The 16,980-nt window shown below is 47.9% G+C and overlaps 1 protein-coding gene across 1 annotated transcript in view; it reads right to left on the bottom strand.

The window, feature by feature from the left end:
- Positions 1-1,266: 1,266 nt before the first annotated feature.
- The window catches only part of gcgra (glucagon receptor a), a 93,484-nt gene continuing 77,770 nt past the window's right edge, over positions 1,267-16,980 (bottom strand). The window contains exons 8-14 of the mRNA XM_043715013.1: positions 15,053-15,212; positions 14,100-14,160; positions 9,696-9,765; positions 9,504-9,592; positions 6,761-6,899; positions 3,684-3,725; positions 1,267-1,896 (exon numbers count right to left, since the gene is read on the bottom strand). Of these exons, the coding sequence (XP_043570948.1) occupies positions 1,582-1,896; positions 3,684-3,725; positions 6,761-6,899; positions 9,504-9,592; positions 9,696-9,765; positions 14,100-14,160; positions 15,053-15,212 (876 nt within the window). The 3' untranslated portion in view covers positions 1,267-1,581. The remainder of the gene's footprint in view (positions 1,897-3,683; positions 3,726-6,760; positions 6,900-9,503; positions 9,593-9,695; positions 9,766-14,099; positions 14,161-15,052; positions 15,213-16,980) is intronic.

The raw sequence follows: 16,980 nt of genomic DNA, 5'->3' as shown, positions 1-16,980 counted from the left end.
GGGTGTGTGTATGTGTGTATCTGTCTATAATTGTGTGTATGGGTGTGTGTGTGTGTATCTGTCTATAATTGTGTGGGTGTGTGTGTGTGTGTATCTGTCTATAACTGTGTGTGTGTGGGTGTGTATGTATCTGTCTATAACTGTGTGTGTGTGGGTGAGTGTGCATGTCTATAAAAGCGTGTGTATCTAGAAGTGATTGTGTGTATTACACACATCCTAACTTCCAGAGTAATGTTTGTTATGTTTTTGTGTATATTTTATACCTGCTGACCGGCCAGGCTGCGTTCTCACTGGAGATGAGGAATATTAGAGACTTGTTACTCCTTGATGTTTTGAGGAACTGGGCAATGGAAAACTATGAATAAGTAGCATTAATTTCACCAAGCCTCAAATCCACCATCACTGAGAAATGGTCAAGATCTTCATTTTGGATGAAGACTTGTTGGGGTTTTTTAAACAGCTGGTAGACCTTGTTGCCGTCTAACAACACAATGTTAAAGTTTAGATTTCCAACTCGAGAATTCACTGGGTGCTTCCAGCACCCACCTCCCCACCACGGCGTTGATAATTCACACTGGCAGTGGAGACTTTATGCACACATGTTAACGTTTAGATATAACTCTGTACATCAGCTGTCTGCTTCTGTTTGGTGTGCTGATGTATCAGTTCATCTCTGATCCCACAGCATCTTTCTAATGGGACCAAACCACATCGAACATCTTGTTCTCGTGAGGCTGAGGTGGACACACACACACAAACCCTACCAAAAAGCCTCAGGCACAGCCAGCCACATAGACACACAAATAAGTACACTCAGTTGGTCCATCAGATGGACTTCGGTGATTCAAGAAGGCAGCTCAGTCCCCCCTTTATAATGGCAACTAATGATGGGCAGTGAATGTTGGTCTATCCAGTGATGCCCACATCCTGTGGCAGGTAAAAACATGCAGATAGACACACACACACACACACACAAATTTAGGTTTAGCAGGGCTCAACCAGTCAGAGTTGGTGGTGGTGCATTAGCTGAAGGGAAATCTGTGCAGCAAGGATGAGGTGATTTCTCTCGAGAGCTTACTGTAGCCACCACCTGGCCAGTCACACCCTCTCAATAAGCCTCACACTATCTTAAATCCCTCTGGTGTGTTTTGTGGGCACATTTAATATCTATTAAAAATAATCCTTCTTCCTCTTGAACCATCAGTGCTCCTTCAAGTGTCACCTTAACACTGTTCCCAGTTACCCGTTCGGTAGATAGCGCTTTTGTTCACTGTCGCCTGAATTGTTTTATTACTGCAACATGTTTGTTTTTGAAAAAAAAGTAAGAGTCCTGTGAGTGTCAGCCCGGAGGCAGGCACACGTGTAGCAGGAACATTGCTCTGAAAACAGGATGAAGTCAAAATGGACATGACCCAAGTCCCCTGACAAAAAAAAAACCCATCAAGCATTTTGGTGGAATCATGGTGGGTGAGCTCCTCTCGGCTTTCGGCTCCAGATTCGGCGATTTTCAAAGTCTTGCCTTGGGCTCCCAGTCACCTCCTCCTTGTCTGTCCCATCAGAAACCTGGGGGTGATGGTGCATCTAACAATGACTCTCCAGCAGACAGAAAGCTTTGTGGTCTGTTTGTTTCGGGCACTCAAAGTAGGGGGGCTTTCCCTTCAATGTTATTTGTTCAGATGACGACTCGGGCTTTTCAGTGAATTGGGCCGGGGGTCCCACGGTGTGCTGGGAGACCTCACCTGTCCCGTTGTGATAGTTGCTGACCAACTTGTGTTTCTCCAGGTTGGCACTGCCATTCCTTGCCTGGGCAGGCTGGCTATAAGTGTGTCTGTACTCTTCCTCAATGTCCTGGCCCAGCTTCCATCTCTTCCACTTCTTCAGGAGCTCCGACTGGACCTGGGAATGGAGAGTGATCAGAGAAAAAAGGAAACATCGAGAGGGGCTGGGTGGTTTATAAACAGAACTGTGCAAGAGCAAGTCTCAGAGGAACGACTGAGCGAGGGTCACAGGCAGCTGAAGAAGTCACACAGTGTGGTGCTGGGAAAGCACAGCAGGTCAGGCAGCATCCCAGGAGCAGGAGAGTCGACGTTTCTGGCACTAGCCCTTCATCAGGGTCACCACATTTCTGATCAAGGGCTTATTGCTGAAACCTCGCCTCTCCTGCTCCTCGGATGCTGCCTGAACTGCTGTGCTTTTCCAGCGCCACACTCTGATCTCCAGCATCTGTGGTCCTCACTTTCTCCCAGCCTGAAGGAGGGCAACTAGCCAAGGGAGAAGGGAAATGTGACACCCCTCACAGAGTGGGAAGGCGACCATGGGCCACCCCACCTGAAACGTCAACTCTGATTTCTCTCCACAGATGCTGCCAGACCTGCTGAGCTTTTCCAGCAACTTCTGTTTCTTTTTACAGCATCCGCAGTTGTTTCAGTTTTTTAGAAATTTCATTCATTTGCCTTCCAACTTCATAAGGGATCCATTTCTGAGTGACAGGAGCTCATTCCCCTCCCTGGCCCACCAGTGTCTTAGTCTCTATTTTCCTGCTCCCATTGGTCCCTTGTGACCGACCCCCCTCCGTTTCGGGGCTAATTTAGATTCCTTAACATTTTAATTCTTTACTCTCTCAGACATCCGCTCCTACAGGTTCATAGTGTCTCTGATTCACAAATGGTACATCTCGGAGTTAGGTGTGGAATACTCAAGTTCCTCGATCAGAGTGGTGCTGGAAAAGCACAGCAGTTCAGGCAGCATCCGAGGACCAGGAAAATCAATGTTTCGGGCAAAAGCCCTTCATTAGGAATATCCCTGATGAAGGGCTTTTGCCCGAAACGTCGATTTTCCTGCTCCTCGGATGCTGCCTGACCTGCTGTGCTTTTCCAGCACCACTCTAATCTAGACTCTGATTTCCAGCATCTGCAGGCCTTGTTTTTACCCACTCAAGTTCCTCCTCAATGATCTGCTCTTGTGTGTCAATGTTTCTCTGTCACAGTCTCCCTAGGAATGTCGACTCCCATTCAAACTCTCCTGATCTTATTGGTTTGGCACTCTCCAGTTGGAGCATCTAGCTCAGGTGGAGATTACTTTTGTTTCTGAAACAGAAGGTGAACAGCTAAATGCCCCCCCACCCATTTCCAGAGATGGAGCCGGAGCTGTGGAAAGGTTTTGGCTTTCTGGATGACTGAGACCCCACGTGGGGTCTGATGGCAGCACTCTGCCAATGCAATCCCCATCAAAACAGGCCACGTGACCGTTTCTCCCCAGCGCTACCCGTGGGATCTTCCTGTGCACCAAATGCCCGCTGCAGTCCCCTCTGTCACAAAACGTACGGGGAACCTCGGAGCTCACGCAAGGTGTACCAGGAAAGGCCAGCTGCTTCTTTTGTCTACCTCACGCTGAGGATAAGAACGTTTCCACCTGAGGTACCACTTTTCTTGGCCCTAGGCCAGTGATGAAATCAAGTAACAGACCTCAGTGGCCATTCCCTGCCCCTGGGGGGCGCTCCCCCTCCCACCCCGCCCTCCAACACCATGCCATGTCATTGTTTTCCCATGACCTGACTCCAAGTCAGGAACAAAGCTCTCGGCCCACAGAAAGGTCAGTGATCTTCAGAAAGTTGACCCCCACCATCCAGCCCACACCAGGAATAGTACAGAAAAGACAGAAACCAATTCCATTGGCCGTTTTACCTCTCTGTTGACAAAGCAGTACAATATGGCCACCAGCATACCCTGCAAGACAAGAAGATGCTGTTAGTATCTCCATTATATTGTCATGGTGACAAATAGATTTTCTTATTGGGATGATGTGCATTAGAGAGTGGAATTGGGCTCATGGGTGCTTCATCAATACCAACTGGCTGTGCTCTCGGGTCACTTTAGATCTACCTGCCTTGATCCATTGCCACTGTGGATGGATGGTTTAGTGGTTTTACTGTGAGATCATTAATCTAGAAACGCAAGTAATCCCCTGGTCTCAGTCAAATACTCAAGCTGCAACAATATTACCTCAGTAATGATGGAAAGGTTCCGATGAGTGCAGTGGTGGGAGGTCACTGGTTAAAGAGGTCCTGATATGCGCGGGGGAAAGGTCACTGGTTAAACAGGTTCCGATGAGTGCAGTGGGGAGAGGTCACTGGTTAAACAGGTTCCGATGAGTGCAGTGGGGAGAGGTCACTGATTAAAGAGGCTCTGATGAGCACAGGGGAGAGAGGTCACTGGTTAAAGAGGCTCTGATGAGCACAGCGGGGAGAGGTCACTGGTTAAAGACGCTCTGATGAGCACAGTGGGGAGAGGTCACTGGTTAAAGAGGCTCTGATGAGCACAGTGGGGAGAGGTCACTGGTTAAAGAGGCTCTGATGAGCACAGGGGAGAGAGGTCCACTGGTTAAAGAGGCTCTGATGAGCGCAGGGGAGAGAGGTCACTGGTCAAAGAGGCTCTGATGAGCACAGTGGGGAGAGGTCACTGGTTAAACAGGTTCCAATATGTGCAGGGGGGAGAGATCATGGTTAAAGAGGTTCCGATATGTGCGGGGGAAAGGTCACTGGTTAAACAGGTTCCAATGAGTGCATCGGGGAGAGGTCACTGGTTAAACAGGTTCCAATGAGTGTAGCGATGAGTGCAGCGGGGAGAGGTCACTGGTTAAACAGGTTCCGATGAGTGCAGCGGGGAGAGGTCACTGATTAAACAGGTTCCCGATGAGTGCAGCGGGGAGAGGTCACTGGTTAAACAGGTTCCGATGAGTGCAGCGGGGAGAGGTCACTGATTAAACAGGTTCCCGATGAGTGTAGCGGGGAGAGGTCACTGGTTAAACAGGTTCCGATGAGTGTAGCGGGGAGAGGTCACTGGTTAAACAGGTTCCAATGAGTGTAGCGGGGAGAGGTCACTGGTTAAAGAGGTTCCGATGAACACAGTGGGAAGAGGTCACTGGTTAAACAGATTCCGATGAGTGCAGCGGGGAGAGGTCACTGGGTAAAGAGGTTCTGATTAGCGCAGCGGGGAAAGGTCACTGATTAAACAGGTTCCCGATGAGCCCGGGGGAAAAGGTCACTGGTTAATGAGTGCAGTGGGGAGAGGTCTCTGGTTAAAGAGGTTCCCGATGAGCACGGGGGAAAAGGTCACTGGTTAATGAGTGCAGGGGGGAGAGGTCTCTGGTTAAAGCAGCGGAGCTCTGTACAAAGACAGGTTCAACTCAAATCTTCCCCATGATGGAGAGGGTAAGGGGCACAGCTCAGCAAGTGAACCCAACCCTCGGAGCAGCAGTCGGGTACAAAGCACCCTCTTAGCCAACTGGCCCACCAAGGAGTTGGGAGTTGCCATGGTAACAGACATGCATGTTGGGGCAATGCAGAGTGACAGCAGAGCCTCCAATATTCTTCACCTGGTTGGTCAGGAATCCTTCCTCCCAATGGCCAGCATTGGAGGGATTGGCACGTTGACCCCCCAACCTCTTTAGCTACATCATCAACCCCCAACCCTCCTTAGGTCGTCAAGTCCTGGAGGGGGACCCATCCTGGGAACTTCGAGCTCTGAGGCAGGTTCACTATGCACTGCACCTCCTCTAAGAAAAGTAGCCACCTTGGGAACAGAGCTGGGGAGTGGGACGGGACTGGAATCAGCATGGAGTGGAGTTCTCTAGAATTGGTGGGAGTCTCGTCTGTCAGCTGGACTGCCCACCCCAGTGTGTCACCTTCTTTTGAAAAGCTCCTTAGCACTGGGTGCCCCTGAAAACACAGGGCTAGCGGGAAGAGGGCTGGGACACCCAACATTCCGATATCGAACTGTCTCAGCGTTCCTTCATCGGCTCTGGGACAACATCCTGGACCGGCCTTCCTCACAGGAATGAGGGAGCCCTGCAGGACTGTACCAGCTCAGCGAGGCAGCTCTGAGTGATGGTCAATACCTGCCAGTCTGGCGAATGACGCTGAGGGAGAGTGAGCACTGCAGATGCCGGAGAGTGGGAAAGTGTGGGGCTGGAAAAGCACAGCCGACAGCATCTCAGGAGCAGGAGAGTCGACGTTTCGGGCACTAGCCCTTCATCAGGAATGTTTCTCATGGTTAATTCACCTGACCTGCAGATCCCTGGACACTGTGGGTAATCTCACATGGCCAATCCACCTGTTTCCTGCTGAAGGGCTTATGCTCCAAACGTCGACTCTCTGCCCCTTGGATGGTGGCTGACCTGCTGTGCTTTTTCAGTGCCACACTATTTGCCTGGTGAGTGACTCTCCCAATTCATCAGGAGCCTCATGGCTCATGCCTCTCCCCTTCAGGGAGGTGAGGGCGGGGAATGGAAATCCTGCCCATCTACCCCTCCGATTGCTGCTAGCCAGATAGAGGCCCTGTGCCTCTTCCTTGCTTGGCAATGCCAGGAGGGGGTTGCTGCTTGTTGCTGGTAAGGTGCCCACCAGAGACCTGGGGCAATGCCAAGGGTGGGACAAGGGTCACGGGGTGTGGAGTGGGGGGGTCACACCCTCGCAATACTGGGCCCCTCAGCTAGAGGCTCTGAATGAGGGATCCTCCACCACTCGGAGACCTGCTGACAACTCCACCTCGGCCTACTACCAGCATGGCAACGGCCCTGCCCATCTCTGGGTAAATACTGGGTGGGGGGGAAGAACCCTCAAGGGGCGTTAATTGCCCTCCCTTGTTGATTCGGAGTCAGTGAGTTAGCATCTAACGTCATCATGCCCAAGCCAGCAGCTCCCTAGCACCCAGAAACCACTCAGTAACTTGACCAATGGGACAGTGGTGAGAGTCTTGAGTACCTGAAAGGAATTCAAAAAGAGGTCAAAGAAGAGCTTGACGTGGCGGAGAGTCCCCTGGGCATGTTCGTCTGTGATAAAGGCAAACACCACTTCATGGATCCCCAGCAAGGGGATCAGAGTCAGCGTAGACTTGGCCAGTCTGTACGGAGAGAGAGAGAGAGAGAGAGAGAGACGGGGTGGCAGAGAGAGACAGGGAGAGAGAGGGAGAGAGAGAGAGAGGGAGAGAGAAGAAAAAGAGACAGAGAAAGGGAGAGGGAGAGACAAAAAAGAGGGAGAAAGAGAGAAGGAGGGAGGGAAAGAGACAGGGAGAGGGAGAGACAGACAGAGAGAGAGAGACAGACACAGTGAGACAGAGAGAGATAGGGAGACGGGGAGACAGGGAGAGGGAGACAGACAGAGAGAAAGAGATACACAGACAGACAGACAGAGACAGTCATGAGTGTGGAATGGACAGAGTCTGCCTGTGACTCCCAGCTCCCCCATAAACAGCAAGGCTCAGCAATCCCCATCTCTGTCAGCACCTCCCCTGAAACACCGCATCCCAGCCCTCACTGACCGGATCCCAGCCCTCACTGACCAGATCCCAGCACTCACTGACCGGATCCCAGCGCTCACTGACCAGATCCCAGCCCTCACTGACCGGATCCCAGCCCTCACTGACCAGGTCCCAGTGCTCACTGACCGGATCTCAGTCCTCACTGACTGGATCCCAGCACTCACTGACCGGATCCCAGCCCTCACTGACCAGGTCCCAGTGCTCACTGACCAGATCTCAGCCCTGACTGGATCTCAGCCCTGACTGGATCCCAGTCCTCACTGACCGGATCCCAGCCCTCACTGACCAGATCCCAGCGCTCACTGACCAGATCCCAGCCCTCACTGACCAGATCCCAGCGCTCACTGACCGGATCCCAGCCCTCACTGACCGGATCCCAGCCCTCACTGACCAGATCCCAGCGCTCACTGACCGGATCCCAGCCCTCACTGACCAGATCCTAGCGCTCACTGACCGGATCCCAGCCCTCACTGACCAGATCCCAGCGCTCACTGACCGGATCCTAGCCCTCACTGACCAGACCCCAGCCCTCACTGACCAGATCCCAGTGGTTACTGACCGGATCCCAGCCCTCACTGACTGGATCCCAGCCCTCACTGACCGGATCCCAACTTCACTCACTAGATCCTAGCCTCACCATCCAGACTGCATCATCCAGACACGCGTCCACACCCACCATCCAGACTACACTCACTGACATCAGTTGCTGGGAACATCACCCTTTCTGTTCAAATGAGGGCAGATTTTTGTCAACCCCAGGAATTTGACATGACTATTTTTTCTTTGCCCTCTATGCTTTAGCTGCGCCAATGGTGGCTCAGGACTGGCCCTTTGGCCATGGCTCTCCATCTGCCTGACAAGCAGCTCTCCACCTAGTTTCAGCTCGCTCTCCACATCTCCCTCCTCAGCAGGTCCCCACGGAATTTGCATGGGGCAATTGGCAGGCCAAACCTGGGCACAATGCCCAAAGGGGGTGTACCACACACAATCTCATGCCCACTTAGAGTGAGGGTGATAGGATATCAAGCCAAAGGATTGGAAAACCATCCTGTAACTCTTTCGACAGACAGCTGCGGATCTCGAAATGTCTGAAACGCTTCAGTTTCCACAGCGGCAGATTCAACGTCACTTAGATAGACCCAACCCTCCCACCCTCCGCTGTCACTGTACTGAGGAGCAGAGGCATTCCCCACTGTGGGCGCTGAGAGAGGGGTTACACACCTATCCCACTCCTGTCCAACTGTGCAACTCTCTGCTTGAGAAATCACCACCATGGGGTCATAGGAAGGAGGGAAGGGGAGGAGAGGGAGAAAGGAGGGAGACAAGGGAGAGGTGGGGAAGAGAATGGAGCACTGAGAGATAAACTGGAGCAGAGGGGGGGATAGAAAGTGGCTGGTGAGATAGGAGCAGGAGAATGCCATTCAAACCTGCTGTGCCATCCATTATGATCATGACTGGTCATCCAACTCCATAACCTGGTCCATTTTCTCCCTACACCCTTTAGCCCCAACAACTATAGCCAACGCCTTTTGGAAATCATTGCCCTCAACCACTTTCACAGTGAGTAAAGGGTGGCAAGATGGCTCAGTGGTTAGCACTACTGCCTCATAGCACCAGGGACCCAGGTTCGATTCCAGCCTTGGGTGACTGTCTATGCGGAGTTTGAACATTCTCCCTGTGTCTGTGTGGGTTTCCTCCCGAAATCCAAAGATGTTCAGGTTAGGTGGATTGGCTGTGCTATATTGCCTACAGTGTTCAGGGATGTGTTACTGAGGGGTAAATGTAGAGTAGTAGGTGAATGGGTTTGGGTGGGATACTGTTCAGAGAGTCAGTGTAGAGTTGTTGGGCTGAAGGGCCTGTTTCCACACTGTATGGATTAGATTCTATTCTAAGTTAAATGTCACCTCTCAACTTTTTAATTCTGTCCCCATTAAAGACAGGCCCGAGAACGATATTTTCTGTTTTAATGGCCTTACTCACGAGGGTCACCATGTTTAGTACGCCTCATTTTCAACCCCCTAAAGCTTAAAAATAAACCACATTGTTGGGGGGGTGGGGGGAGGTGGTTGTGTGGAGAACAGGAGGGAAGAAAAGGGGTGGGGAAAGGAAGCAATGTGACTGATGGGCAAATGGAGGGGAGAGACAGGACGGGGAAGATAATCTGAGAGACTATAGAGAGAGTCTTACCTGAATTTATAATCTGTGTACCTCATCTGGTGAGCTCTGAGTTTAGACACAAGAATGTGAATAATTCTGATAAAAATGAAGAAATTGATCTAGGAGATAAGAGAACAAGAGGCCACAAGAATTAATGTGACTGTATGTTTTGAATTTTGACAATGAAATCTTGGACATGGGGTGAAATATTGTCCACTGTACCAGTATAGAGAGCAGGATAGGAGAGCGGATAATCCACCAGTACGCCATATTCTCGTTTGTTGTCCAACACCTGGAGGTAAACAAGGTGTTAGTAAGTTTGAACATCAGAGACAGACTCCCCCACTTCCTTCCTCTGCTTCCATACAGCTAGCCCATCAACACTAACTCCCAGGCTCTGTCACTGTCACAAGGCCTCAATGAAACTTTGACCTGATACAGAAATGCATGAGGATTGCTCAATACTTTTCCTTTAGGATTGATATCCAGAGAGTGACAGGAATCTGGGAGGGTAACTGAGGTGGGAAACCTCACAACCTTTTAAAAAAAGCACATGGACGAGCACTGGAAATGTCATAACATTCATGGTTATGGGCCTGGTGCTGGATAGTGGGGTTAGTACAGATAGGTCGATGGGATGAAGGGCCTATTCTGTCCTGAGTGACTGTATGACTGACCTCAGCCAGGATCAGTTCCCCGAGCGTGCACTGGATGGGCAATGGAAGAGGGTAAGGGTTTTGAAGACTCCTAACCCTTGGAGATTTGTGGGCCTCCGATCCCTATGAGCATTAATCCTTTCCAGAATGTTCTGATCAAGGATTCAACTCCTTGACTTGCTCCTTTATTTGTTGGAGGGGCAGTTAAGCAAATGTTAGGGTCTTGGGGTCATAATATATATGGGGGTGGGGGGGTTGGTCTGGTCCATAATATATTATTTAACCCATATTTCTAATATACTTGGTCAGAGATGTTATTATGCACTGCTATGGTAGGTAGAATTTGGGGCAGGGGCACTACCACAGCACCACAAAGCTCCTGTAGAGAATCATCACTTCACTGAGGTTGCCTGAGTTCAGAAGGGAGACAGGAACACATTGGTGGCATGACGTGAAGAAAGGTAGACCATTAACACCAGCAGAGACCCTTTGGGCAGAATGGCCAGATTTTGTCCTGGATGTGTTCTCATAGGAAGAATTTTCCCAACCTTCCAGCCTCACTCCATCCCCCAGCCCCACGATAAAGAAACCAAATCCATCCAGGATTGTAACCATTGCTGAATGTGTGTGTGGGAACCTCTGATATAATCTCAGAGTGAATGGATACACACTCAGCACTTCCCACCGTGGGTGACACGTTTAGAGTCAACCTTTTCTAATGGAATGGGACACTCTATGCTCCCCTTCTGACATGGTCATCACTGCACTGAGTGAAGCACTCACGCTCCATAACAGCTTTGTGGTGCAGTGGTAGTGCCCCTATCCCGGGTCACCTACCGTAGAAGTGCATAATAACATCGCTGATCAAGTTTACGAGATAAATGGGTTAAATAATGTGTTACGGTCCAGACCAAATCCCCTCAAAATATATTAAGAGGTTAGGCAAGACCTTAACTTTCTCTTGTTTTATAGGCTAGTGCGAGGTGCTGCATTCTGGGTGTAATTTGATTGGTCAACCTACCAACTGTGAAGCAAAACACACTTTATTCTGACACTATAGTTAAAATACAACAAAATAAAGAATTGAAATAAATTAACTCTATTGGAAAATTTAATGGGATAATAGATTTTTTAACTACCAAGCATCAACTGTTCCAATACAGTAACATCCCATAAACACACTCTTGGCAGAGGCATATTCAGTAAAATAGATTGCCTCACAGGCAATGTTTCTCCACTCCTGGAAGAAAGACCAGCAAGGGAAAACTCTGAGAGAGAGTGCCGCAGGGAAAGGCATACAGCAGCATCCAAACCGAACTTCAAGTCCCCAGCAACTGCTACTGAAAACCTAAAACTAAAAATCCTGGGAGTTTAATCCCACCCATTCAGGCTGCTTCTATTGTTTCAACTTTTACAAAAACCCCAAGGCCTCACTAGCAGTTTACATTATTGGTTCTGAGTAGACAGATTGGCACCTTGTTCTCAACCTTTCGTTGTAAAAAAGAAAGGACACCTCATAGAGCCGCAGTATCATCAGAATAATTAAACAAAATGACTGTCATACACTCAGGCTTCATATAAACAGGCCTAGACTGATCCTTCAAATAGTCTGCAGAAAATAAGAGAGCATTTGTAGGTGGCTTTAGCACTTCTAAAGACTACACATGTCTCTTTGGAATATAAACTGCGAAAAATGGAAATGGAACAATGAACTGTGAATGCTGGAGATCTGGAACAACAAACAGAACTCGCTGGAGAAATTCAGCAGGTCTGGCAACATCTGAAGAAGAGTTGCAGGTCTTGAATTGCCATTTTCGCCACTACAGAGGTTGCCAGACCTGGTGGGTTTCCCCAGCAATTTCTGCCTTTCGTGAAAAATGGACACTGCCGTGTTACAGAGAACCTATCAGCTCTGGCTCATCTGGCAACTCGATGGTCAGAAGCAGAACTATGCAGTGTTCATTCATTGGTTACACAAGGTCACGTTACAGTTGGAGAAGCTGCACTTAAAACGTTCAAACATAGTAATTGGAACAGGGCCGGATGGATTTCATTGAGTATAAGATCCCTGATTGGTCCAGTTTAACAACCCCAATCAGGGAGCCCTGGCTGACAGATATAAACAGGAGATTCAGAGTCTCCCCTCACTCCCCTCACAGTAGGGACTGGCTCTGAGTTGGTTGGTCAAAGTCCACTGTGCGCTGGCGAATAAAGGGTGACTTGGTGACTTGTTATTTCAAGACTGTCAGACAAACTGTGAGCAAGTGCCTTTGGAAAATTGATGAGTGATAATCTTGAGATTTTTAAGTCACTGTTTGTCTCAGTCCAGTTGAAATCATAACTCTGGAAAGCCTAGTAGAGATATTAGGTTTCACTCTTTCTCACCAAAAAATTAAACACTCAATGACCCTGAAAAGAAGAATTTCTAACGCGAGCAGAGCCCTAGGTCCAACTGATCAGCTGTCAAATTGAGGCTCTTCTATTGCACTGTGGTCAACACCGTGATATCATTGTCAGAAACCAAAAATAAAACAGTAAGAAAGTAATCTTATTCCACCGTTGTTCTACAGAATTTGTTTTTTTTTAAAACTTATTTTCCATCAATTTGCAGAGCTGTGTGACCTATCTATATGCAGATGAATGTTTGGGTTTGAAGGTGATAAAGTTTAAGTTTACATGGTATTGGTTAATTGCAAATCATTGTAAGTTAGAAGTCACACATACCAGGTTACAGTCCAACAGTTTTATTTGAAATCACAAGCTTTTGGAGCGCTACTCCTTTGTTACGTGAAATGAACTTTGTTACTTCACTTAATGAAGGAGCAGCGCTCCAAAAGCTTGTGATTTCAAATAAACCTGTTGGACTATAATCTGATATCATGTGATTCTGATTTTGTCCACCAGCATCTTCACATCGTGTTATAACTTAGAAAGAGGCCATTCAGCTCATTGTGTCTGTACTAGCCCGGCAAGTATTTTGGTGAAACCTAGTGTGAGTCTGTTTTGTGCTAGATGGCAGATGGGCCATCGTGGTCATTCAGTTGGTCATCTCCCTATGTCTGAGGCTTGCGAAGTGGGGTGGCTTGATTGCCAGTGCACTTACCCCCTCCATCTTGGAGTTGGGAAAAGGTGTTATGGACTAGCCTAGACCCTACCATTTGCTTTGTGAAGTGGATATTCCAGGGTGATACAGCTGGTCAAATCTGAGCTACAAATCTTCTCCAAAGTCTCAAATTGGTCAAACCAGTCTGATTTAGGCAAAACAGAATTTATTTAAACACTACAGCTGAAATGCGAACAAATAAAAAGGCGAAATTTAGAATAACTTATCTTATTGTAAAACTTAACTGACCTGATACAGCAACGAACACTAATTATCTGTTGCAATACAGCAACATCCCATATACACAACTCTTGGCAAAAAGGGAAAGTCAAACACAGATTCTTACAGGCAGGAGGGAACAGCATTGAGGGAGATTTCAGAGAAAGTCAGAGGGATCGTTTTCTGAAGCTTGCGACTCCCCTGGACTCCAATATCCTGTACTGCCACAGCAAAATAAAAGACTGGAAAAAAACCTGAACAGGGAGTACTGGCCACTCCCCTGCCATTGTTAAACTGTCAAACTCTCTAGACTCTTCAGTACCGCTGTCTTTATGAACTCTCTTCAAGAAAAGCCCAGGACAAAATAATATTTTTAAGATTTGGACTATAACCTGGTGTTGTGTGATTTTTAACTTTGTACACCGCAGTCCAACACCGGCATCTCCGAATCATGGCTACTATCGACACCACTAACCACCAGAATCACCTGATGAAGGAGCATCGCTCCGAAAGCTAGTGTGCTTCCAATTAAACCTGTTGGACTATAACCTGGTGTTGTGTGATTTTTAACTTAATATTTTTAAAGTATTGTCAGAGAGAGGGACACAGGCTTCAGAACCAAGCATTTATGCCATGGAGTCAACTTACCCAGTATTTTCATATAAATACTTGACAACCACCCAGGGAACAACGAATAACACCGGTGCTCCTGCAAGCCAACAGAAAACAGTACAACTTGGGTTACTGTGATGTCAAACTGGGAATCCATTCAGAAGAAGAGTGTGCTCCCAGAACATTGCCTCTGTGTGTGCTTTTTACTCGCAGCTCGCTTTCCTCATATCATCAGAGTAGGGAGGTCATACTGCAGCTGGACAGGACATTGGTTAGGTCACTTTTGGAATATTGTATGCAATTCTGGTCTCCCTCCTATAGGAAGGATGTTGTGAAACTTGAAAGAGTTCAGAAAAGATTTACAGGGATGATGACAAGGTCGGAGGATTTGAACTACAGGGAGAGGCTGAAAAGGCTGGGCCTGTTTTCCCTGGAGTGTCAGAGGCTGAGGGGTGACCTTGTAGAAGTTTATAAGATCATGGGAGGCATGGATAGGATAAATAGACAAAGTCTTTTCCCTAGGGTCGGGGAGTCCAGAACTAGAGGGCATAGGTTTAGGGTGAGGGGGGAAAGATATAAAAGGGATCTCAGGGGCAACCTTTTCACACAGAGGGTGGTGCGTGTATGGAATGAGCTGCCAGAGGAAGTGGTGGAGTCTGGTACAATTATAACATTTAAAAGGCATCTGGATGGGTATATGAATAGGAAGGGTTTGGAGGGATATGGGCTAAGTGCTGGCAAATGGGACTAGATTAGGGTAGGATATCTGGTCAGCATGGATGAGTTGAACCAAAGGGTCTGTTTCCGTGCTGTACATCTCTGTAACTCTAGTTGTTGGAGACACCTGTCAGTGCATGATCCACTGATCCAACCCTGATTCCTTTGGAAGTTCTGGGGTCTGTTGGAAATGGTCATGATGGAGATCTGACTGATGCTGGTTAATCCCTGTTCCCAGATAACAATGAGCAGGAGTGAACTGAACCACCTACCCCAGCCGATGCATAAATAAATATTAAAGTAGCTCTTTTCAGAGAAGACGGCGATCACCAGCAGATTGTGTAAGTAGATCCCTTCAATCAGCAGCCAATAGTAATTTGCCCCGATGCAGTACTGCATGAGCACTTGAGCTGTTCTGCAACCTGCTGCAGTCTGTTCGAAAGACGGAAATATAGGTTAGACCGTTCATCACTCAATGGGTGCAGCAGTGTGCGTGCGTGTATGTGTGTATGCACAATGGATGTGTATAAAATGTGTGTGAATGTGTGGTATGTGCGTGTGAGTGTATGTAAGAGTGTGTGTGTGTGAAATGTGTGCATGTGCATGAAATATGTGTGCATGCAATGTTTGTGTGCATCATGTGTAAAATGCTTGCGTATGTGTACAATGTGTCAATGTGTAAAATGTGTGTGTGTGTGTCAGTGCATGTGTGAGTGCCCAGTGTGTGTGAGTGTATAGTGTGTGAGTATACAGTGCGTGAGTGTACTGTGTGTGTGAGTGTACAGTGTTTGAGTGTACAGTATGTGTGAGTGTACAGTATGTGTGTGAGAGAGTGAGTTTAAAGTGTGTGTGCACAGTGTGTGTGTGTGTGTAGTGTGTGAGCATATAATGTGTGTGCACAGTGTGTATGTACAGTGTGCTTGTGCGTCCGGTGTGATTGTACAGCGTGAGTGTAGTGTGTGTGTACAATGTGTGAGTTTAAAGTGTGTGTGCACAGTGTACAATGTGTGTGTAAGTATCCAGTATGAGTGTACAGTACATGTGAGTGTACAGAGTATGTGTGAGTGTGTGAGAGTGTCCAGTGTGAGTGTACAATGTGTGTGTGTCCAGTGTGTGTGTCCAGTGTGTGTGAGTGTACACAGTATGTGTGAGTGTACAGTGTGGGTGCGTGTGAGTGTATAATGTGTGGGTGTATAGTGTGCGTGTGTGTGCACTGTGTGTGTGTACAGTGTGTATGTGAGCGTTCAGTGTGTGTGTGTTCAGTGTATGTGTACAGTGTGCGTGCGCGTACAGTGTGATTGTACAGTGTGAGTGTAGTGTGTGTACAGTGTGTGTATATAGTTTGTGTGTAAAGTGTGTGTGTACAGCGTGTGCGTAGTGTGTATGAATGTATAGTGTGTGTGCGTACAATATGTGTGAGTGTACAGTGTGAGTGTAATGTGTGTGTACAATGTGTATGTATGACTGTACAGTGTGTGTGCGAATGTACAGTATATGTGAGAACAAAATGAATGGTGAGATAGATCAGCGAGAGCCCATCGATTTAGGCAGGAGGTCTCATAATCCCAACAAAAACAAATCTCCCAACGAATTTGAAGAGCCACGGGATTTGAAGTTAAACTTGAAAACAGGCAGAGGTCAGTGAGGCCACAAGAAGATGAAAGGAAGTATGTGGGTTTGTTTCTGGGGCTAGGGGAGGATAGAGTTGAGAAGTGATGTCAAACTTGTACAGAACCTCACTTAGCCCACCCCTGAACCATAAACACTTCCTGTCTCCAATAAAAAATTGATTCAGAACATGAAACAGCTTCACAGGAACGCTACAGAAACTGAGAGGTCGTATCGTTCACAAAGGACTGCGCATTTGGTGGTGGGGGGGCTTCCTTTCCCGGAAAAGAGAACTAATTCGATAGAGACGGTAAAGGCAACAAAAGTTATTGATAACTTTGATTTTGGGTTTTTTTCTTAGAAAGGATGTTTCTACTTGTGGAAGACCAAGACTAAGGACAGAAATACAACCAATCCACAAATCCAAAAGGGCATTCAGGTGAAATGCCTTTATCCAGAGAGTGGCTGGACTGTGGAACTTGCTGCAGCAAAAGGGTGGTTGAGGCGTGAGGGTGAGTCCTTTAAAGGGTGGGAGGCAAGTTAGGGATTTTTGACGAATCTGTTCAGACATACCTCCGTGGTAGATGGGATT

Source organism: Chiloscyllium plagiosum, chromosome 24, assembly GCF_004010195.1.
Source record: "Chiloscyllium plagiosum isolate BGI_BamShark_2017 chromosome 24, ASM401019v2, whole genome shotgun sequence".
NCBI classification, from domain to species: domain Eukaryota; kingdom Metazoa; phylum Chordata; class Chondrichthyes; order Orectolobiformes; family Hemiscylliidae; genus Chiloscyllium; species Chiloscyllium plagiosum.
This window is presented reverse-complemented; position numbering and strand designations above follow the sequence as displayed.